Source organism: Salmo salar, chromosome 16 (assembly GCF_965601325.2).
Source record: "Salmo salar chromosome 16, fSalSal1, whole genome shotgun sequence".
Lineage (NCBI taxonomy): Eukaryota > Metazoa > Chordata > Actinopteri > Salmoniformes > Salmonidae > Salmo > Salmo salar.
This window is the reverse complement of record NC_138306.1, coordinates 64,463,547-64,488,695: the sequence shown is the minus strand read 5'-3', so window position 1 is coordinate 64,488,695 and position 25,149 is coordinate 64,463,547. Positions and strand designations below refer to the sequence as shown.

Here is a 25,149-nt window from a genome sequence, read left to right as displayed (position 1 = left end):
CAATTTGAGAAGAGACTTTCTTTAAAACAGTTTTATCCAATTAGGTAAGCCTGGCTGGGAGAAGCCCCCCCCCCCCCAAAAAAAAGTCAACTCATCTGGGGTAGTCAGGTTAGCCCACTGTTTATACTGTCTGCCCTCTCCCCTACTTAATCTAGTAGTCTAGCACAGATCTACTATACCCACCATACACATCAAAAGAGCCCAAAAACAAGAGAAATTGTTGAAAAACGTAAGTAGATAGTGTATTATAGACATAACATACATGATATTCAGACAATAAGGGATGCCAGTGTGTGCGTGCGTGTGCTTATGGTCATAGCTGGCTCGCACTCAACAGCACCCAGTCCCCTGGGTCCAAACCGGAAGGTAACTAGGCAACAAACTAGCGAGAGGAGAGGAGCCATGTAGGCATGGTTTCAGTGGTGCAGCGGGAGAGACAGACACCCAGAGCTCTGTGTGTGTGTGTGTGTGTGTGTGTGTGTGTGTGTGTGTGTGTGGGAGAGAGACCTCCTAGAACTATGTAAAGTGTAATAACAGACTCTCCCTCACAACAAACCTGCCCAACCAACAGCTCAGCTGACTGAAACATCCATTTGATCTTCAATGATCCTGCTGCTTAGAAAAGTCCCTTTATTTGGTCTTGTCGACTCAAGGCAATTGGCATCAAGCACATTGCAAGATTGATTGTTTTGATATCAATGTCGCAAGATGCAAGGACTTGACAGAACTGTACTTGACTAGACTGAGAACGCACGCAGTCATCCAGTCTGTCTACCCTTTCTCTCTTGCTCCGTGTGTCATGTCAGCAGGCGAATACAACAATATTCTTCCAATTACAGTGGAAGAAAAAAAATGTGCCGCAAATTCATGCTGCTCGCTCATTCGTCTCCAGACCTGGTAATTGAATTGTCCAGTGGCCTAGTGCCTTACTTCTGCCTGGCCTCTCCCCTGAGGGATCACACATACACACACATTCACCCCCCACACACACCTAGGAGAGGCCAATTACTAGCTGCTGGGTAACAAACCTTTCCATTAGGATTCTGAATCAAAGCGATGTTCACTGGTACAACGGAAGGCTCATAATTAACCTGGTTAAACCAGATTGAATGCTGCCCTCAAAATGGTGAAGTTAGCATTCAAGCTCGTTTAACCAGGCTATAGGCTTATGCATCAGAGGCTCCATGGCGATCTGCATTCACCAAAACATCTGAGACTGCGGCGGATGGTGTCTATCAGGACAGAGGAAGAGGGAGGGGGGCGGCTTGCCAGGTCTTCACCTCCTTTTTGTTTCCCCTCTCTCCTGCTTCTTGCCGCCGACACCCTGGTCATTCATTCACACACCATAATCAGTTCTGTGGTTTCCATGGCATTGTGAGGAAGCCTGGGCAGAGAGCTCTGTAAATATTGTACATATTTAAAATATTTAAGTGTTTTTTTACTGCATTTTTAAATAAACCTTTTGAGAGATTAACTGAACTATATGGTGGTGACCTATGTACTTGCAGGACTGATTATGGCAAGTCAGTTTATATTTGGCTTGGCTAGATACTGTGGCTAATATGATTTGAATGATGCCGCATCCGCTTTTGGCCTGCCCCGGTTCCTAGAGGGAAGTGGACTGAGGTGTGAGGGGACACAGATGCTCGCCTCGTAGGGGGCTTTTCTGGACTACTGCCAAAGTATGGAGGTCGTACTGCTACTTTTAGAGTCGCCGAAGCATCACCCAGGTGGGTGTTATACATCTGATAGTGGACAAGCCCGCCTACCTATGAAAGAAGAGCTGTGAACATCGAAGACGACGTGCCTGATGAAGAGCACCGGGGGCTGTCAGATGTTTTTCTACCTCCCTGCACCATCATTGCACCCTCAACTCAAGATACTACTTTTCCGAACTGCCTATCACATGAAGTTGCGGAAGACCAACACGTCATAAGAACATCCAGATCGGTATTTTATTTAAACGACAGATTCTATTTGTAATGAAAAGCGCTATATCCATTTATTATTATAATAAAGAGCTCTGTCTGGGACAAAGGCCCCAGGTGAGACAGTTCTGCCTGGGTCTCGAAGGACCTGCCACCTGACCTGTCTACATGGGGTGGAGTCGGACGCTGGAGGAAACCACAATGTCAAATCACGGGGGAAAAAAAGAAAAAAAAAAAGACATGGTTTTTGGAAACATGCAGCATTTTACGTAGGATTTTTCTGCAGCGGTGCCAGAATAACTTGGGGGGGGGGGGGCATTGCTACTAGCTTTAGCGCAATGACATGCTAGCTGTTCCAATAGACTTTGTCGTTGAGCCAACGACTGTCCATTTAAAGTACGTCTCAAGAGAAAAATATATTTTCTGCAGCGGCGGCAACAATTTAGCAGTGGTGGGCGACCGGTGCTAAATTAATATAGGGGAAACATTCACGTGTGAAGTTTCACGGTATTTTTTTAATTTAATCCACACATTTCATTTTTCTCAAATGTTTATTTTTCACCACTTCCAGCTTAAGAAAATATTCATACCCAATGACTCATTCCACATTTTGTTGTGGATTTGCCTGGATTCAAAGTGTATTCAATTGATTTCTCACCCATCTACATACAACGCTTAGTGAAAACATGTTATTTATTTTCGCTTATTTATTGAAAATGAAATACCTAATTTACATAATTATTCACAACCCTGAGTCAATACTTTGTACTAGCACCTTTGGCAGCGATTACAGCTGTGAGTCTAAGAGCTTCCCACAACTGGATTGTGGGACATTTTCCCCATTCTTCAAGCTCTGAAATTGGTTGTTGATCATTGCTAGACAACCATTTTCAGGACTAGCCATAGATTTAAGTCAAAACTCTAACTAGGCCACTCCGCAACATTCACTGTCTTCTTGGTAAGAAACTCGTGTAGATTCGGCCTTGTGTTTCAGGTTATTGTCCTGCTGAAAGGTGAATATCTCCCAGTGTCAGACAACCAGGTTTTCCTCAGATTGCTTGTGCTTAGCTCCATTCCGTTTCTATTGTATCCTGAAAAACTCCAGTCCTTACCGATTACAAGCATACCCATAACATGATGCAGTCACCACTATGATTGAAAATATGGAGCGTGGTACTCAGTAATGTGTTGTATAGGATTTGCCCCAAACATAACATTTTGTATTGAAGACAAATGTAATTGCTTTGGTACATTTTTCAGAATTACTTTAGTGACGTTGCAAAAAGGATGCATGTTTTTGCAATATTTCGGTACAAGCTTCCATCTTTTCACTCTGGTTAGGATTGTGGAGTAACCACAATGTTGCCAGCCTTGGCAGTGCCAGGAGCCTTGGCAAAGAGGATTTGTAACCGTTTTAAAGTCACCATTGGCCTCATGGTTAAATCTGAGCGGTTTAGGAAGGACGGCTGTATCTTTGTAGTGACTGGATGAATTGATTCACCATTCAAAGTGTAATGAATAACTTCACCATGCTTAAAGGGATGTTCAAAAAAATTCTCATTGCCAATAGCCGCCCTTTGCGAGGCATTAGAAAACCTCCTTGGTCTTGTGGTTGAAATTCACTGCTAAACTGAGGGACCACTATTATTTTGCACAGAATCCATGCAACACACGATCACAGCTTATTGTGAAATAGACAAATTACTTATCAAAATGTACTGTATGCGCGCCTTTCTTCGTAACGTATGTGTACATTAAACAAATTCCAATTTGTTGTAGCTAACATTAGCTAGGCAGCTAACGTTAGCTTTAAGGTTAGGGATTAAGATTACGGTTAGTTAACACGCTAGCTAAGTGGTTAAAGGGTTAGGTTAAAGGGTTAATGTTAGGGTTAGCTAACATGCTAAGTAGTTGCTATGTAGCTAATTAGCAAAAATGCTAACGTTATCCGTGATGAGATTTGAACGCAACCTTTGGGTTGCTCGACATTCGCGTTATACAGTATATTCACCAATCCTCCCCAACCAACCTCCATCCTATCGTTTCCATCTTAAGTTACCTACTGTCTTTATCTGTGATTGAAATGCACTGTATACAAAATCATGAATAGCACTATTTTCTTGGACTTTTCCTGCATGTGAACCTGAAAATTTCACTTTTTTCACATGATTGAACTTGCAATTCCTCATATGAAAGTGACATTTTTAAATGTGGAGTTGTTTTACATGTGAAACTACGGTTTCACATGTCAAATTTAAGCTCAACATGTGAAAACGGCTAACTCACATGTGAAACTGCACATTTGACATGTATTTTTTTGTTTGGGCGCACAGCCATTTACAGTGCCTTGAGTAAGGTGGAGGAGAGACAATGCTGGGGTTCTAATACTGTATACTACAGTCCCAATCCCCGCACAAAGAATTAAATGCATTGTAATAACTGCAGCACCTATGCTGAAGAGAGCTTAGTGTGTGCTGAGGAGAACAGTGCTAGTATAATTTCTAGGCTTTATATAGTTTTGCTGGTCATCAAAAACAACAAATATGGTGGTGATATATCTACTCACATGTACTCCCTGTGTGCAGAGTGAACAGCGGAGGCATTACTATAGCGCCACACCACGATGATGGAGGACAGCACGTCCAGGGCGGCATCAAACTGCAGAGGGTAAACATCAACACTCACCAGCTTTTCAGCAGAAACCCATGCGAAATGGGGGTTCACTTAAATTGTACCCTTCAGTTATCCTCATCCCAAAAACTCCAAGACCATACCAAATCTAGCCTAAATTACAAACTTAGACTCCTAAGGCAGCAGGAGATATGGCCAGGCCCTTGTGGAACTAGTGTGTTTTTGAGATCGACTACATTGCAGTTGGTCTGCGCAGAATCATTCATCTACAAATCATCTTGCATTCCAAATACAGTGGCTTGCAAAAGTATTCACCCTCTGCATTTTTCCTATTTTGTTCCTTCATGGCCAAAAAGCTACATTTTAGTCTCATCTGACCAGAGTACCTTCGTCCATATGTTTGGGGAGTCTCCCACATGCCTTTTGGCAAACACCAAACGTGTTTGCTTATTTTTTTCTTTAAGCAACAGCTTTTTTCTGGCCACTCTTCCCTAAAGCCCAGCTCTGTGGAGTGCACGGCTTAAAGTGGTCCTATGGGCAGATACTCCAATCTCTGCTGTGGAGCTTTGCAGCACCTTCAGGGTTGTTTGTTGCCTCTTACTAATGCCCTCTTTGCCTGGTCCATGAGTTTGTGGGCGGCCCTCTTGGCAGGTTTGTTGTGGTGCCATATTCTTTCCATTTTTTTCATAGATTTAATGGTACTCTGTGGGATGTTCCAAGTTTCGGAAATGTATTTATAGCCCAACCCTGATCTGTACTTCTTCACAACTTTGTCCCTGACCTGTTTGGAGAGCTCCTTGGTCTTCATGGTGCCGCTTGCTTGGTGGTGTTGCAGACTCTGGGGCCTTTCAGAACAGGTAGGAATAGATATCATGCATACATGCCATACATTACATACATGACACTTAGATTGCACACAGGTGGACTTTAATTATGTGACTTCTGAAGGTAATTGGTTGCACCAGATCTTATTTAGGGGCTTCATAGCAAAGGGGGTGAATACATATGCATGGACCACTTTTCCATTTATTTATTGAAACAAATGTCAATTTGGACTATTTTGTGCATGTTCATTACATGAATTCCAAATAAAAAACTAATTTAAAATTACAGGTTGTAAACACAAAAAAATTGGAAAAAAGCCAAGGGGATGAATACTTTGCAAGGCACTGTAACTAGCTAGAGCTCAAATGTGCCGAATACAACATATGTAAACCTTACTTACAAGCCCTTAACCAACAATGCAGTTAAGAAAAAATAAAATAAAATGACATAGCAGGTATTTATGTAAAAATGTTTAAAAAGTAACAAAGAATTAAAAGAGCAGCAGTAAAATAATTGCGAGGCTATATACAGGGGGTACCGGTACAGATTCAACGTGCGTGAGCACAGGTTAGTCGAGGTAATATGTACATGTAGGTAGAGTTATTAAAGTGACAATGCATAGATGGCAATGCAAGTAGTCTGGGTAGCCATTTGATTCGCTGTTCAGGAGTCTTATGGCTTGGGGATAGAAGCTGTTTAGAAGCCTCTTGGACCTAGAATTGGCACTTTTGTTGGTTTTGTCGTGCCCTCTTCACTACTGTCTTGAACCATGTTAGTTTGTTGGTGACGTGGCCACCAAGGACCTTGACGCTCTCAAACTGCTCCACTATAGCCCCGTCAATAAAGAATGTGGGCATGCTTGGTCCTCCTTTCCTGTATTCCATAATCTCTTTTGTCTTGATCACGTTGAGGGAAAGGTTGTCCTGGCAGCGCACGGCCAGGTCTCTGACCTCCCTATAGGCTATCTCGTCGTTAATCAGGCCTACCATTGTTGTGTCATCGGCAAACTTAATGATGGTGTTGGAGTCGTGCAGTCATGAGTGAACAGAGAATACAAGAGAGGACTGAGCATGTACCCCTGAGGGGCCCCCCGTGTTGGATTTGTTACCAACCCTTACCACCTGGGGGAGGCCCGTCTCCAGGATCTAGATGCAGAGGGAGGTGTTTAGTCCCAGGGTCCTGAGCTTAGCGATGAGCTTTGAGGGCACTTTATGGTGTTGAACGCTGAGCTGTAGTCAATGAAAAACATTCTCATATAGGTGTTCCATTCGTCCAAGTGTGAAAGGGCAGAGTGGAGCGCAATAGAGATTGCATCTGTGGATCTGTTGGGGCAGTATGCAAATTGGAGTAGGTCTAGGGTTTCTGGGATAATGGTGTTGATGTGAGCCATGACCAGCCTTTCAAAGCACTTCATGGCTACCGACGTGAGTGCTACGGGTCGGTAGACTTTTAGGCAGGTTACCTTGGTGTTCTTGGGCACAGGGACTATAGTGGTCTGCTTGAAACATGTTGGTATTAAAGACTCGCCCAGGGAGAGGTTGAAAATGTCAGGTAAGACACTTGCCAGTTGGTCAGTGCATGCTCAGAGTACACGTCCTGGTAATCCATCTGGCCTTGTGAATGTTGACCTGTTTAAAGGTCTTACTCACATCGGCTACGGAGAGCGTGATCAGTCGTCCGGAACAGCTGATGCTCTCATGCACGTTCCAGTGTTATGCGCCTCGAAGCGAACATAGAAGTAATTTAACTCGTCTGGTATACCATGCTCGTGTCGATGGGCAGCTACTACTCTTTATGTGATCAAGATCAGTGATCCTGTGCCTCACCTTGCTCAAACTGACCTCAAAACACACTGATTGTAATGTTAGTAATGACATCTGTCCTATAGCACTCAGTAGAAATTAAAATGCATTTTAAAAAGTACCTACAGCGAATCCGAAAGCCGAGGCACTGTGTCTCATGAAGGAAACAGCTGGGAAGAGAAACAAAGAGAAACAAGTTTTACTATACATGAAGAACATTCATACATGAAATATCAGTGGTACTGTTGTGAATGACTTGAGAATACCCGTTGCACACCAAACACTGACTGCCATTTAGCTCAAAACCAACTCAGCCTACCAGTAGTCCCTGGAGTCAAACAGTATTTGTTGTCTTTTAACTACTTTAGCTGCACTTTATTGAACGTCTGCGACAATGGGACTGATAGAATAGTCCCAAAAGTGCAAACCCCACCCATCTGGCAGTCCAAAATAACAAGACGGGCTCAATTAAATTCTCAAAGTAATTAAACCCAGGTCTTATATGGCGCAACAACAACACTTAGTTATATTCAGCAGGTGTAGTAGTAAGATAATGCAGTGCTAGCATTCAGCATCCACACCATTGTCAGTTCACAGGGTTGAGTACCCCACCAGTGTACATAGCTGTTTGTAATGTAGCCTCAGACTCTGAAAACACATACAACCTTACCCCAGAGTGATTACCATATTCAGGACATGAAACCATGGAATTCAAAACACATCCAACCCAGAGGGATTACCCAGCACTGAAGACTACGCAATGTCCATACTAATGCAGCCCAGGCTAATGACAACTAGCTTTGCATTCCAAAATAATGGCATCCTATTCACAATTTAATGCACTACTTTTGACTAGGGCTCATAGGGCGCTAACCTGTCCCTCAACGTCAACAAAACCAAGGAGCTGATCGTGGACTTCAGGAGATAGAGAGAGCACGCCCCCATCCACAGGGACGCAGAGGGTGAAAAACTTCAAGTTCATCGGCGTGCACGTCACAGACAACCTGAAATGGTCCATTCACACAGACTGTGGTGAAGGTGGCGCAACAGTGCCTCAACCTCAGGAGGCTGAAAAAGTGCCTAGCCCCTAAGACCCACAAACTTCTAAAGATTCACCATTGAGAGTATCCTGTTGGGCTATCACTCCCTGGTCCGGCAATTGCTGTTAAATAGTCAACACTAACCGGCCTCCACCCAGTACCATCCCCTGAACTTAGTCACTGTTACTAGCCGGCTACCACCCAGTACCTTTCAAGACCGTCACTTTAATAATGTTAGAAGAATGGGAAAAACGAGTGATGGTGCCATGCGCGCCGGATCCAGTACCTCAAAACGGCCACCCTCCTGAGCTTTTTCCACGCACAACAGTGTCTAGGGTCTCCCGAGAATGGTGCGACAAACAAATAACATCCAGTCAGCAGCAGTCCTGTCAGCTCGTTGAGAGAGGTCGAAGTAGAATGGCAAGAATCGTGCAAACAGGCAGGCCACAAACAGACAAATAATGGTGCAGTACAACAGTGGTGTGCAGAACGGCATCTCGGAACGCACAAATTGGTGATCCTTGTCACAGACGGGTTAATTGCAGCAGACAACCACACTAGGTTCTACTGCTATCAGCTAAAAACAAGAAGCGGCTCCAGTGGGCACGCGATCACCAAAACTGGACAATTAAGGAGTGGAAAATCGTCACCTGGTCTGAAGAATCCAAGTTCCTGTTGCATCATGCTGATGGCATTGTCAGGATTTGGCATAAGCAGCATGAGTCCATGGACCTATCCTGCCTGGTGTCAACGGTAAAAGCTAAAATGGTGGTGGTGTACTGGTGTGGGGGAATGTTTTCCTGGGACACGTTAGTTCCCTTGATACCAATTGAACGCCACAGCGCATCTGATCATTGTTGCTGACCAAACCCTATAGATCTTCAGGAGGAGTTGGAATGGGCTGTTCGCAGCATGAATGTACCGCTGTCCAATCTGCAGCAACTGCATGATGCCATTGTGTCAGCATGGACCAACATCCCTGTGGAACCTTGCCGACACCTTGTAGAATCCATACCCCAAATAATTCAGGCTGTTCTGGAGGAAAAGGGGGTCCGACCCTGTACTGGATGGGTGTACCTAATAAACTTCAGAAATTTTGATTTTTTTTTCTCCACTGGCCTAGACAATACTGTATAATAACGTTTTTACAAATTAATAAGAAATTAAAAGCTGAAATATCTTGGGTCAATAAGTATTCAAGGCCGTTTTATAACAAGCCTAAATAAGTTCAGGGGTAAACATTTTCTTAACAAGTCATAAGTTGCATGGATTCATTCGGTCTGCAATAGTGTTTAACACGATGTTTGAATGACTACCTCATCTCTGTACCCCACACATACAGATAATTGTAAGGTCCCTCAGTCGAGCAGTGAATTTCAAACAGATTGAACCACAAAGAGCAGTAAGGTTTTCCAATGCCTCACAAAGTTGGTTTAAAGAAAGGTAGATAGGGTTATTTTGCCTAAACCTTTAGGCCTACCTATCAAAAACGGAAAGCTCCTTGAAAGTGTGAATATGCCAGGCCTATATCAATTATGGCCCATTGTATAGATAATAGAACAAAAAACTTAAGAGATCAGATTTTTTGTTTATAAATACTTTGCTATAATGACATACTTAGTTACCCACATCGTTCCTTTCTGTTAGCATGTGCATGTAGTAAATACGCCATCATGCTTTCGGGATGTGTCTTTTCAGATTGATTTCAATCATTATTTAGTTGGACACTACATCACTGAACTCCCTCCATTGCTCTTGGTCTTCAACTTTGTAAGTCACCTTGATTTTGCACCTGTGCGTTTTATCAGTTTCTTTATGAAAATATGTAGCTAACGCCATGACAGTAGCTAAAGCAGCACACAAGTAGACTACAAATGCATGCTGGGTCAGGCATGCCCTGAGCTCATGAAGTGAGCGCTACTGGAGCAGCCGAGAAGGCCGACACTCCAGCCGTCGGGAATCTCGCTCCGCGCCCTAGTCAAATTGGGCACGCTACACTCTGCTCACATACTCTGCACTGGATAGAGATATATATTTATATTCAGGACTGACATTGCTCATTCTGATATTTCTTAATAAAAAAAAGTTGGGACGTGTGTATTGTTAGGTATACTGCACTGTTGGAGCTAGAAACAAGCATTTTGCTGCACATTTTAAATATGCGTACGCAACCTAAAAAATTTGATCTCAGGGTGGACACTAGCCACAAGGCCACTGAGTTGGTGTGTAACTGCAAAGTGCAGTGAATATATTCAGTAGCATATATCCCTTTTAACCCCGGTCCCCCCTAATCTGCATAGGATGTGCTCATAAATGCTTCAGAGATAAAGTTATGATACTGCATGCATTTCATCAAATGCTCGCTGTCAAAGAAGAAATACTGCAAGCCTCTTGTTCTTTTCCTGTGTTTGGTCCAGACTGCGTTCTCACCTGCAGTGAACTGCACCAATGGAAACAGACCGAGACCACACTTTCAGAGAACCATGTGCGTTGTTTGGTGCGCTCCCAAGTCCAGCTAGTTCAGTTAGTGTTCACATCAGTCCAAACTAAGGGGCTAAAGGCAACAGAGTTCGGAAAAACTGCTCCAAACCAAATTTGGTGTGAAAGCCCCCTGGGTACTTTGATTTGGCCTTTCCACTACAGTACCGTTTTATTTAAGAGACCAATAATGATAACAGACCAATAAGGCTTTTATTATTCTAGGTAGAGTTCATTAGGCACCAAACAGAAGAAAATAGACTGAAACAGGGAGGGACTACCTGGACTTGTCCAATAAGAAACTATAATTTAAAAATGATCTAGCTAGCATGCCCTAATGAACACCAGGTTCTCTTTCTGAAGTCCTCCTGGGGTGTAAAGTCCCCATTCCATTTATCTGTCTAAACAGTGACACACAGTGGGTGACAAACAAATCTTTCTGGGTCATCCCAGTCCATATGTCAAACCTCCCACCCTCCACTCATCGTCACGTTGACAGAGGCTGGCACATCACCCTGACAGAACACCAGCCACACCGAGAACAGAAAGACTACACCCGAAATAACCCCTTTTCCCCCTATATAGCGCACTTCTTTTGAACAGGCCCCATAAGGCACTATATAGGGAATAGGGTGCCATTTCAGACACAGCTAGGGTCTCCGTGTGACAGAACAAATTAGGTTAGTGACCAGTCGTTTACAATGAAGGCAGAAATGATCAATTCTCCTCACTTTGTCAAGCCAGATCTCAGAGAAAGGGTTTAAGAGGGCTTAAACCAACACAGCACAGTAAAGGCATCCATCTAAGTGCTGTCACTTTACTCGTAGGTATCATGGTGTAGCAGCAGTCACACGGCTTAAGTAACAGTACCGCTTACTTCCTCAAGAGCCCACACTGATATTCAATGTTTGATCCTCTGGGTGTTTCTCAATATGCATTCTCCAAGGGCGTTCTCTTGAGTACGTTCTTGTGAGGATGAGAGTGTGGAGAATGCATAAAAATGTACATAAAGAAAATGCAACGTTCATAATTAATCAGCTATATGTGAATTGTATTAATCTAGCTTTACATGTGTAAAAAAATATATATAATACATTCGACCTAAAACAAATGTTAAGGTAAATGGCCAGCGTTAGCTCCAAATTCTTTGTGGGTAGCTAGCTAGCTACACATTTTGTCAGTTTAGGCACAGAGGTTATTCTATGGAGTTAAACAGACCATAATTAACACATTATGGTTAGTCAGGCATCATATGAGGAGATGTGGGCAACTTCTCATTCCAATGTCCAAGTTCTCACGTCAGCTCAAAACCAGCCGCCATTGACTTCAGAACATTTTGCGTCGTTTTTTTATGTGGTTGCGTCATATTACGTCAACAATACTGGGCATATTTCAGTTGACGCTTGCGTCGATGCATGCTTAGAAATATGTACAAACGAAGAACACATCTGAGAATTGCCCTCCATGTTCCATTTCTCATACTTTGATTTTGACTCATACTCTGACCTGTCCCGTGGTCCAATTTGCGTGTTCGGAGCATATTGAGAAACCCCTCGTCTCAAACACACGTAACTTACCTATTGACACGCCTTAACCAGCTGCACCACCGGAAAGCTAGCAATTCAATGGCTCAGGCAGCAGTACGAGGTTGAAGAGTTAGTTTAACCAATTAATCTTGTTTACGATGGAGGGGAAATGTAAGCGCACTCCATTTCTTGAGGAAAACAGTCCTATTGTTGGAAACAAACAGCCTAAAGTCACATTTGTTTACTTTCTAAGCTATAGCACACAGCGACAACACTAATCTCTGTCTGATCACATACCTGCACATCTTTGTCTTTCTCTCTTCCACCCTCTGGCTCTATCTACTCCGGTCACCCAGAGTGACAGACATCAGAGCAGATGGGAGATGTGTCACTGTATCTCCGGAGACCTAAGTCAGTCCCTTTCCACATTATAGACGAGTTCTTTGGTTCCTCAACCACTCCAGATTACTTAATTTCTGTGTCAATTCTCTTTGTAAGTGTCAATACAGACAGGATCTGACTATGATCAAATCCTTTGTAGCATATTCTTTGACAGGGATCACAGATCTGACAAAAATATGATATGCAAGTGTTAAGATATACCCATGTGAAATGTCCAAGAGAACACCATCTCACAGTCACAGGAAATATGTCAAGAGTGGAGAGTTTAAAAAAAACAAAATATGCTAGCTCTGCCTAGGTTTTGAAAGGAACTTTGAGGTTCAAAGATCGAATATGGGACAGTGGGCAGTGTCAGAAAATACACTGGACAGAGAAGCTACCCAGACAGACCATTGTTGCAGTAGCAGCGTGTGGGTTAAAATGTAAAAATTAATTGCTGGGCAAGCCAAGCATGAACGCAATATTACAACCTGTGTGTTGTGATCCTTGTGTTTGTTCTAGAACCTGTAGGTTCATATGCCTTGCCACTATGATATATACTGTAGGCCTAAGGCAGAGACAATAAGACAGAGTGGCAGAATAAATTAAACCACAACTTTGTTTCATCACAAAACCGGAGAGCAAAATCTGTCCACAAAGCATATTGTATGTAACAAACAGTTATGACCTACAGCATGGTCAATCAAGTTAATGTTTCCTACATTTTCAGACTACTAAATAACTTGATTTAGAACCACGGAGAGTTACCACAAGTCGCAAAGAAAACAGGGGCTGCCTCCACTATTCAGCACCATTTCAAGTTCCTCAAATCACCTATGCTTAGTCTAATACAGTGACAATTAAAAAGGTAGCCAAAACAATTTAGTCCAATCAACGTAAGCTAAATATGATGTGGCTGTCCACAGTACTGTGTGTGTAAGTAGAAAAAACATGTTGACTCACGATACATGTAGAGAAACACCAATGCCATCCTCTTTTCATGTTGCCGAAATGGTCTGACTGTCATACAGTAGGCTACACACTTAGTTTCTTTCATGGGCAACGATGGTTAACATTAGCTGGTTAACATGAGCCTACTACATTTAGCTACAGAATGTACTTCATCCTCTCAGGCCAGGGGCACAACATATGAATGTATGGTTGGATCAGAATCACCATTATATTCATAGGCTACTACAGAGAATTAAGTCAAACCACAAGTCCAAATCCCCATCTCCATCCATGGCTAATTTAGGAAAGGAACAATTTTAGCTAGCCAGCCACCAGAGGACAACAAAACAATGAGATGCAACAACTCCAGTTTTTTTGTCAATGATGTTTGGTTTTTGTGATGTGATTGGTGTGAAGTCAAATCCAAACTGTCTTCGACACTTCTGTTTGCGCCAGGACCAGTCACAGTTGAGCTCAGTCAATTTAGCGCAACGCTGACTGGCAATGATTTTATTTTAAAAAAGGGAGGGCAAATGCTCTCTGGCTTCCCTTGCATTCAATGCTACAGGCAGCAACAATGTCATACTCATTTGGACCCGACAGAATCAGATAGACGGCCTACAGGGGCGCTGTTTTGCTCACTTGGATGCTTTCTCTGGGAGATACATTCAGCCTCTCAATTGAAAGAAAATTAAGAAAAGAAAAACAGATCAAATATGAATTTAAATGTCAATTGGTACACTTTTGGGGGAAGCCTGGCATCAATGAATAACACGTGTTGGGGCCAATGCCAGTGAGCCTCCCTCCCCTTTCATCCCTTCCTCCCTCATCCTGCTCCTGCTGTCCATGTGAGAACAGAGAAGGGAGAGCTCCCCTCCCCCTTTCTCTCAAAATGCACCTCCTGCAGCTCTTATTTTTAGACGGCAGACTCTTTGGGGGCTTGCACTCCAGCCTATAGAGACGCACAGTTCAGTATGCATGAATATGTGACGCATCTCCCCCACTCTCTCGTTTAGAGTGTTCCTTTTTGTTTTTACTGTGCATGTGGCCTTGAAGTTCTATATAGCGTCTCAATTGTATGTCTGTGTGGTTGGGTGTGCGTGCATAACTGCATGTGCGTGCGTCTGTGCATATCTCTGTGTCTTTGTCTCTCTCCAGGGTATGCAGAGCGATGTCATCTGTATTCAGGGTCTGCTTCAGGGCTGTAAGGCCTGGCATTGATCACTCAGCCACCACCTAGACCGATAGGGCACTCCCACTCAAAACACAGGGAAAAGACAGCATAGTGACATGTGGCTGGTATTTCACTAAGCCCTGTGTTGGGTAATGTGACGTGGTGTGTGTTGTAAAATTGACATTCAGGCTACCCAAAAAGCAGTCAAAGGAAAAAAGGTATTTGTAAAGCAAACCAAGGAAAATATATTGAAATTCAAAAGGCATTATTTAGTGTAATCCAACAACATTTTCAGAGGGCACACACGGCAATTGTGGAACCGGATTATGCTATGACATCCAAAGAATGAGGGGGCAGGAAGAGCGAAACAGTAGCTCCACCTGGAGCGGGGTGGAGAAAAATCACATTGTCAAAACAGTCAGTTGAGAAAGTTGACAGACACACACGAGAGAGAGCGAGAGACTGGCCTCAATTGGAATGCAAATTAATCTGCCATTTGAGAGCCGACGACGTGCCACTGAATGCTTGTTAATTGTATCCTGAGGACGGTGAAGGATCTGGGAAATGTTTGTTCCTACAGCCTGGATGGCGCACATTTTCTTCCCTACCTCCCTCCCCCTTAAAACCTGTCACAGATGACAAGCAGCTTAGAAAATACAATTTCCGTAGTGTGATTTAATTGTGGTCAAGTATCTTTGAAATCAAAGACTCAGCAAGGAGAGGACAATTAAATAACACAAGCAAGCTAGCTGTGCTTTCCACGTTGATCACCTTGAACACATAGCTATCGATCTGGGCAGCAAGGAATCGATATGACCCAAGGCAAATGTATTTGTGCAACTGCACGCTTCACAGAGAATTTGCACCAAAAAAAGCTGGTTGAAAAGTGTTTCCTTAATGCTAATGTTTTCCTGTTTGCATGCCCCAGTTACCATCGTTCAGGTAGACATCTACAGTATAGAGAAAGACCCTAGGTGCTACATATATCCATAATAGCCAGTCACTTTTCTTACACAGAAAAGACACACTGATACAGTGTGGCGGATGAATCAGAATTAGTTGGGTAACATAGATAATTAAGATGTTTTATTTGTATAATATTATTTGTACTTTTCCCTTAGCTAGGGCTCAGTCACTTGGGGCCCAGAGAGGGGAGAAGTCAGAATGAAACATTGTCTTCATATATGAATGTGTCTTTACCTATTCTTAAACCATGTGAAGCGATGGCGTGATTAATGGGGAACCAATTACTTGTCTCCACAATGTCTGTGCGCAAGTCACTCCCTCTCTTTTCTATGTTGTGAGGAGATGTATGGCAGTGTCTGGGACCATTGTATGTCCTCTCTCTAGATGTTGCACTTATCCTGGGATAGTGTATGACCTGGAGGCTCACTCCCCTCAGTGAGCTTGTCCAGGAGTGGAGTCAAGAGGGGGTTTACTTGAGATGGGAGTATCTAGAGTTGTCAATTGATTTATGCCATTGGATGAGCTAATGGTTCTGTTCTATACCGTACCAGGGAGAGACGGTTCCAGTTTGGGGTAGGAGGACCAGATACTGGTCTATACAATGAACACTTGATACAGCAGTTGCTGTCTGCTATGTTTTATAGATATCTTTCATACAGAACTTAACCTTTGTGAACTGTTCCTAAGATCTGTTGTTTGTCATGTCCGTTGAGCGGGGTCGGTCTTGGGAATAAAAGATCTTTGTACTTGTGTAATCACTTTTCAATGGCATCATTGAAGGTCAAGTGCTTTTGCAAAAGCATCTTAATTATTAAAGATGTAGTTTTAAGTATAACTGACTTGTATGTGAAGTTTGTAACTCTCCTCATTTGGTAATGCAGAAATTAGCCACCACAAGAGTGCAGACCAAAACATCTGTTTTGGATTACACATAACATTCCAAAAAGGGTAGCAGAGACATAGTCCCATTTAATCTCAATGTCAAATAACATTAATTACTTAACCTACACCACTAGTGTGATAATGCAATATTATCAATCAATAATCAATATTTGCTTTCATTGAATTCAGAATTGCAAAGGGGTGTGTACATGTGGTTAGCGTACTGTACCAGTCAAAAGTTGAGAATGCCAAGAGTGTGCCAAGCCGTCATCAAGGCAAAGGGTGGCTACTTTGAAGAATCTCTAATATAAAATATATTTCGATTTGTTTAACTTTTGGTTAATACATGATTCCATGTGTGTTAATTCATCATTTTGATGTCTTCACTTTTATGCTACAATGGAGTGGACAGCTCTTTTCACCCCCCCAAAAAACACAAATGACAAAACATTCTCAGTCCGATTTAAAAAAGTCATGACCTGACTTGGAAATATAGTAGACAAGCATGTCTCGTGAACTGTAATAAGAGGGGTTGGGATTCATACACTGTATATCCTGCCTGTTTGGCCCTGTCCGGGGGTATCATCGGATGGGGCCACAGTGTCTTCTGATCCCTCCTGTCTCAGCCTCCAGTATTTATGCTGCAGTAGTTTATGTGTCGGGGGGCTAGGGTCAGTCTGTTACATCTGGAGTATTTCTCTTGTCTTATCCGGTGTCCTGTGTGTATTTAAATATGCTCTCTCTAATTCTCTCTTTCTCTCTTTCTGTCTTTCTCTCGGAGGACCTGAGCCCTAGGACCATGCCTCAGGACTACCTGGTATGATGACTCCTTGCTGTCCCCAGTCCACCTGGCCGTGCTGCTGCTCCAGTTTCAACTGTTCTGCCTGCGGCTATGGAACCCTGACCTGTTCACCGGACGTGCTTGTTGCACCCTCGACAACTACTATGATTATTATTATTTGACCATGCTGGTCATTTATGAACATTTTAACATTTTAACATTTTGACCATGTTCTGTTATAATATCCACCCTGCACAGCCAGAAGAGGACTGGCCACCCCTCATAGCCTGGTTCCTCTCTAGGTTTCTTCCTAGGTTTTTGGCCTTTCTAGGGAGTTTTTCCTAGGGAGTTTTTCCTAGCCACCGTGCTTCTTTCACATGCTTTGCTTGCTGTTTGGGGTTTTAGGCTGGGTTTCTGTACAGCACTTTGAGAATATCAGCTGATGTACGAAGGGCTATATAAAAATAAATTTGATTTGATTTGATTTGTCTGAAAAAAAAAGCTGATTCCATACTCTACCCTGCAACCCCAAAGCACAACAGGAGTCATCTTATCCACATGGGTCCCATCCTGAGGAAACCTTGTGGAGCTATATCACACAAAGGAGATCTTGTGAGAACTATAGAAGTTACTGTATTCTAATACGATACAGAGAAATCTGAGCTTTTCAATAACTAGTCGAACATTGTTTGCTTTATTGTCAATATGTCCACCACAGATGATGTATGTAATGTTACATGGAGGAAAGTTGAACAGAAACAAACTAGTAACAGTCTAGAAATAACTCCTTGACCACCAGCAGAATTGTGTGCACGATTTTATACACCTGTCAGCAACAAGTGTGGCTGAAATAGTCAAATACACTAATTTGAATGGGTGCCCACATATACCTTTGCCATGTAGTATGTTTAGTAAACATGTGCAATATGGTATGTGTACTGTATATTGTGTTACTGTAGATATACCCATACAGCAAGCCACATGTTATCGATAAGTCATAAGATTTGCAAAATTGACAGGTTCATCAGAGTCTACCGGGAACTGTTGCATAGAAAAATCATCACCAGGAAGACATTGCCTCAAAGCCTGGTCCCAGAACTGTTTGTGCCGTCTTATCACCGCAACAGAGTTGGCAAGGTAACAGAAACAGATCTGGGACCAGGCTTATTCCCTCAGAGAGAACAAAGAAACGTATACTCACTGAAAGCTGCTACTGCCAGGATCAGCGTCACAAAGATGGAAACCCAGGAGACCCACAATGCTTTCTTGCGGTATCTTTGAGCTTCGTGGGGGTTCAGCCTCATGCTGCTCTCCAGTAAGCCTGTCAAAAGCAACACAGTAATAAGCAGGGTTGAGATTCCAGAACGCTTTTAGTACTCATATCCTAATTTGTCCATTGCATACAATAGACTTATGATTATGTGCCATGAAGATTCCTGGTTTCTGAAACAAAAGAAAAATGAAGCAATGCACAAATTTGAAGGATCGTAGCCTACTGAAAGCCCAGAGGTGTGAGGACTGGCACTACAGTCTCACAATAGTGATAATGAGATACTGTGGGCCATCAAAATAAATGATCTTCTAGACATTAAATGAAGTTGGTCACTAACTGAGTCCTACCGACTGCAACCTCAGGAGCCTGGGATGTATTCATTACGTCTAGCAACAAGAAACCATTACGTTTAAGAACCAATTGGAAGCAAACAGAAGAAATAAAACAAATTGAGGGACCTACCTGAATTTGTCCAATAGAAACCTTATTTTTCGTTGCAAAACTTTTTCAGTTTGAAGTAAACGGTTTCTGTTGCGAAATGTTTTACAACAGACTAAACATTTTGCAACAGAATTGGCATAATAAATACATATAGTCATCTAAAATGTGTTTTGAACCAGGTTAATTGCGTATAGGAGCTAGAGGGTGTGGACATTTTCATTTGAGAGTCCGCATGTAGGCTATACTATGATGGTCATTGAGACTTCTCAGATGCATTTCTTAGATGTGTAGGATCAGTGAAGGAGTTAGTGCCCTGATATTATCAAGCAGCTTGTCTGTCAGTGTAAAACTAAATAAATGTGTTACGGCTACCCCCTTCAAGTAAAGTCTTATCCATAATTGTTTCAGGTATCCAGTCTGCTAAGAGAAAACAATGTATAATGGAAATTCGAGACATGCTGGGAGTAGCCCATAAGCGTTCAGAGTAAGTCAAATGCATTGCATTGACCGTTTAGTTTGTGGAGATATTTCTGCTAAAGTAGCCTAGTCTAAGTGTAAATAGTGTGCGTATTCTATTTTTGTTTGATTTGTCATAGATATCGGCCTACCTTGCCCCTCCATGTTATCGCTAATTTTCATCTCCTGGTCCATCTTGAATTTAGGGTGGCTGTTGATTATGGGTGGCTGTTGATCTGTCGGGTCGCACTGGCCGTTCACAGTCGACGGATCGACAATAGTCGGATCCAGGATGATGCTCACCCGGTCTGAGCCTGTTGAGTCCGTCATTGTTCTAAATTGCGGATCCAATTAGGCAACTGAAAAACGGTTCCAATTAGCACAGGATGCCGCGCGGTGAAACACCGCTTCCCATTCATTTCAATGGAAGGAAAGCTGAGAGAGCGGGGGACCTTTAAGCGGTGAAAAATAAAAACTTTCCCCAACTTTATGCAAATCACCAGCGGCGACCGCTGGGCGATGACCAATCATAGGGAGCGGTTTCCATGACGAATTTGACGCTACGCGACCCAAGGCTGGAGACTTTCTTCAGCGAAGATGGTTGACAAAAATACTCGGATGGAAGCAAATGTAAGTGATTCAAACGTCAGAATCGTGCACAAAATGTACAGTTGACAGGAATAGGTTAGTTAATGTAGAGACAAACGATTATACATATTTTAATCATAAAGTTAATTTTCGAAAATCGCGATTTAGCAAGCTAGCTAACTAGCTAACATTATCCAGCTAGCTGGCTAGCTTTATGGGTGTTGTGACATGAGTATGAAATTGTAATTCTGGTTGTTTAATGTTTTAGGGACTCCTGAAACAACCAGCAAACCAGGCTGTTGTCTTGTGAAACAGTGGATGTAAAGAATCTAGCTAGCTAAAGCATTTACTGCAAATTGAATGTACAAATTTGTAAGCTTGCCTTGCCGATATTTTCCATGCAATACATATAGATTAAATAAAGTAACTAGCTATGTTCTTGCTTATTGTGCAGTGGAGGATAAAAATGCCTGTATGCCTCTGAATCGGCTATCTAGCCCATCTATGGACCCAAACGTTTGGTATACATATTAGTTCAGAACCTAGCTATGAACCTCAGCTATCATAGCCAGTTGTATCAACTTCAAAACAGTGAATGACATTAATGAAGCCTATGGATTGAGTAGAATATAACTTTGTGCTAAGGATGCAACTCGTATATACATGTAGTTATTACCATGCATGAGATCCCCACATTGTAGCTTGTACATTCAGTATATTCACTTATCATGTACCCTACCTTGGCAAGTAAAGGTGCAGTTCAGGTATGAATGTCTGACATTATTTTTCAGTCATATCCAATACCAGGAGTATCAAATTCCAGTCTTTGAATGATGCTGTGTCTGCATGTATGTATTACAATTATACAATTCAACAGTGTTTACCAATCTTGATCCTGGGACATCAATGGTTACACATTGTAACTAAGAGACTAGAAACAGGAATTAACTAGTTAAAGGCTGATTTGTAATTCATATATACAGAAATATAATTTTTTCAAACAGTACACTACACTTCCTATGCATCATGTAAATACTCTAAAACCAGTTAATCTCTATCTAATGCCCTTCATCTGCATTGATCTGATAAACACTGGATAGTTGTGGCATTTCATCCAGTAGAGAATGTGAAATGCTTTATTGAAAGAAGTTAATTATCCAAGTGTTATAAATACATGCATTACAAATATTATAAATACAAGTTCAATCTGTACTTCAATTCACATCTGTTGTGCATTATAAAAACAGGAAGAAAGAGGTGGCGAGAGGTGTAAAAGACAAAGGGAAAGAGGTAAGAACATAGGAGCAGGGAAGGCAGCATATGATTAATGATTAGTGCTACCCAAATATTCTCTCAGTTCATCACAATTACATAAGCGTCTGGTCGGCACGGAAGTTGAGGCGGCGACGATGGGACTGGGGGTTGGCATCCTCTCACATAATAACATATCTGCAGACGAGAGACAGCATGTTTAAGCCTTGTTTTTATTCTAACATTATCATAAATCAGGAGGTGAAATGCAAAACTGACCTTGGATCATTAACTCTGGGTCTACTGCATCTCTATCTGTATTTCAATGTAAAGCATCTCTTTAATAATACTTCCTGTTGACCTGACCAAGTGACCTCTCACCTCTGATCATGCTGTGCCCTCTATGTAGCCAGTTCAGATGTGGGAGGGTTTCACCGACACAGCTGATATAACCTAGAGGATTTAGGGAGAAGAGGAAAGAGGGATGAAGTGAAGGAGATAGACTTATTGAGAAAATAAGGTAGTTAAAGAGACAGTGTTCAACAGGAATCTGTGTGTGGCTGCAGAGTACTTTATGCTGAAAAACATGAACGGACACACGAGGACAAACAATATAGCGTAGTTATAGAAATAATGAAGTGTCTAACTATTCTCCATGGTTGGCCCTCTTGCCTATTCTTTGAAGGTGGAAGGAGCCACAGTTATAAACCTGAGCCTGTTTACTGCACAACACAATCCATCAATCAGATTGATACATGAGTGTGTATGTGTGGGTTATAGGGTATCTAATTGTTCTACATTTTTTCAATACGTGTGATTTTAAAATAGCCGGTTTTGTTTTTGTGCAGACATCACACCCTTACCTAAACAGCACCCTCACCTGAGAAGTAGAAATCAAAGGGAGAGAAACTGGAAATGGAATAACTGCAATTGACATAGCTAAGTAAATAGAAGAATACTCTTATTGCAATGTGAATGGCTCTTAAAAGAGCCTTTGGTTGTGGATAGTGTAGTCTATGGTGTTGCCAGGGAACAGCACCCTCTTCGAAGAAGTAGGAGGTGAAGATCTCCCGCACACACATTGCCTCTCTTGCTGCATTATTGTACCCCATCCTTGAAACATATTGCAGACTTCTCCTCTGGCACACGGCGGCTGCATATCCCCTCCTGGTCCTCGTGTCCATCCTCATGAAATTATGCAGGACACAGGTAGCCTTCACACACCTGAATTCCTCCAGGAGGCAGTACCAGATGGCCCTGGTCACCCAACCTTGCAGTGCCCTACACGTTAACTGTAAGCAATCGCTTTGAAGGAATCTCCAGTTACAAGGTATCTGTAGGAATATGGAAGACAATGTAATTATTAGAGTTTTACATCACCAGGTCATTGTGGATTACTAAAGTTTAATATCCCTGATAACAAATCATGATAACATTGGATTGATAGATGCATGGCCACATATGTGCATGTGACAATAACAGGATCATATCAAGGATAGCGTCACAAATGAATACATAAATACCACTTGAAGCTTGATGATGAGTTGATCATTTGAATCAGCTGTGCAGTGCTAAGACAAAAACGTGCACCCCTTGGAGTCCCCAGGACAACTGGGGACCTCTTCATATATAGACAGGCTTTCATAGCTCTCTTTATCTGAGGACAGGAAACCTCACAAGAAACAGACTTCATTATAGTCAAATTACACCACACTGAATATTATGTTACTATTATCTCAATCCTCACTTCTAGGGACAGGAACTACACAAAAGTGCCTGCCTTATCCAGAATAGCCTACTCTCACTGACAGTTGGGGCTGCTATCCTTTCACCCTCCACCATGGCTGTTAACTAGCTAGCTAGCTACAAATGCATTTGGGGTTTGTTTTTTAGTGATAAATACATCAAGATAGCTAGCTAATATGAAGTTAGGTAGATGGTGATATACTGATATTTCATTCACTTAGCTAGCTATCTATACAGTATGTGAAGTTGGTTAGATAGCTAGCTAGCCAACTAGCTAGCTCATTTGAGTTAGACAGCACTGTAGCTAGTTAGCTAATAGATCGGTTGTTTTACACTTTCGAAATGTATTTACTTAGTTGAATAGGTTCTCCCAGCCATGTGGACAATTGGAAACAGGGCAGCAAAGTGTGTTTGTCACCAGAGCGTTTCAGAGTATATTACTATTGAACTATGTACCCATTTAATAACCAGACCTTCATACAAACATGCTATGCTGAATTCTTGACATACAATCGCAAGTGCTGCCAGCACGCCCACAAGCGACAGCGCACGTACACTAGATAGCGGTAAAATGCCGCGTGTCGCTTAGGCCACTCATTGTGACTCGATTGTGGGCGTGCTGGCAGCGTATGGCAGCATATAGCAGCATGTTCGATTGTACGTCAATAATTCAGCACAGCAAGGTTGTATGAAGGTCTGGTTATTAAATGGGTTTACAAATAGGATACTCAACACGAGCTATGACCCTGCATCATCATTCCCCTTGCTCTGAGGATATGCTGTATCACCCCTTTAGAGGATGTGTAAAAGCATTATTATTAAACACTGGGTTTTTTCCGAAGCAGATTGATGTTATGATCATGTTCATAGCACACAGTGTTCTATACTGAAAGGTTTTACTATATGTGGGTATATGTATTGTCAGTGTCTAGGAACAGGAATAACTGTTATAACTTCTGTAGTTCGTCTCTCTTTTGCAGGTTTGTCCACAATTAACAAAATATTCACAAATGGTTTTAAGTCATGTTGGCTTACAGTTGAATCAAAACAAACCCACACAAAATAAAATTACTGACATTAGATTTACACTGAAATTGGGAAATAAAGGCTCACAATGAAATTACAAGTGATAGCTTTATAAATGAATGACTTATTTATTGATTAAAGAGAAAGTGAACATGAATAGGCAAAGCAGTGCACACAAAGATTAAAGCTGAAATAAAAAAAGGTTGTATTGAATCGAAGTTGCATTTGTGAGACATACATATCATGTGTAATACGTATCGTGTGGTGGTATCCATGAGTTCATGTGACTCTGGGTAAGTATAAAAAAGGGCTTGATTGCCAAAATATCGCACTATCCCTTTAATATGAGATAGTTAGGCCTACTGTATGCTGTAAGGCTAGACTTGGCAGTCACACTTTATTTGCATAGATTGAAAATCATTTTAAATGTTTGAAATCCTGCAGCAAGCAATTGTAACAGTTGTCCAAAGGAGTAGACCAAGGTGCAGCGTGGTAAGTGTTCATCTTGATATTTATTTTTACTCAGAACACTTAAACAAAATAATAAACAATGGTAAACGACCGTCACGTCTTGCAGGCTTACCGAGCAGTACAAAAATAAGATCCCACAACTCAAGGAGGGAAAAAGGGCTGCCTAAGTATGGTTCCCAATCAGAGACAACGATAGCCTCTGATTGGAAACCATACCTGGCCAAAACATAGAAATATAAACTATAGAACCCCACTCCCTGACCTAACAAAATAGAGAAATAAACAATCTCTCTCAGGTGCGTTGAGCTGGCGCAGGATAACCTGGGCCGAAGAGACGCACTGGAGACCAGGAACGCTGAGCTGGCACACTTCTTCCTGGCTGACGGCCAACTCTAGCACGGCAACTGTGAGGAGCTTGCACCAAGCGCACTGGGCTGTGAGTGCGCACTGGCAACACAGTGCGCATCACTGCATAACACGGTGCTTGCTTGGTCACTCGCTCCCCACGGTAAGCACGGGGAGTTGGCTCAGG

General features: G+C 42.3%; 1 protein-coding gene and 1 long non-coding RNA gene across 2 annotated transcripts in view; one reads left to right on the top strand and one right to left on the bottom strand.

Moving 5' to 3' along the window:
• LOC106574314 (transmembrane protein 163a) overlaps positions 1–20,009 on the bottom strand; it is a 47,612-nt gene extending 27,603 nt beyond the window's left edge. Inside the window, exons 1-4 of the mRNA XM_014150152.3 lie at positions 19,688–20,009; positions 18,567–18,686; positions 7,313–7,356; positions 4,495–4,586 (exon numbers count right to left, since the gene is read on the bottom strand). Coding sequence (XP_014005627.1) covers positions 4,495–4,586; positions 7,313–7,356; positions 18,567–18,686; positions 19,688–19,865 — 434 coding nt within the window. The 5' untranslated portion in view covers positions 19,866–20,009. The remainder of the gene's footprint in view (positions 1–4,494; positions 4,587–7,312; positions 7,357–18,566; positions 18,687–19,687) is intronic.
• A 50-nt stretch (positions 20,010–20,059) lies between these two features.
• LOC106574381 (uncharacterized) lies at positions 20,060–20,890 on the top strand. Its single transcript, XR_001321532.2, has 2 exons — positions 20,060–20,165; positions 20,392–20,890. It is a non-coding gene; the product is annotated as an uncharacterized LOC106574381 (long non-coding RNA).
• The last annotated feature ends 4,259 nt before the right edge of the window (positions 20,891–25,149 follow it).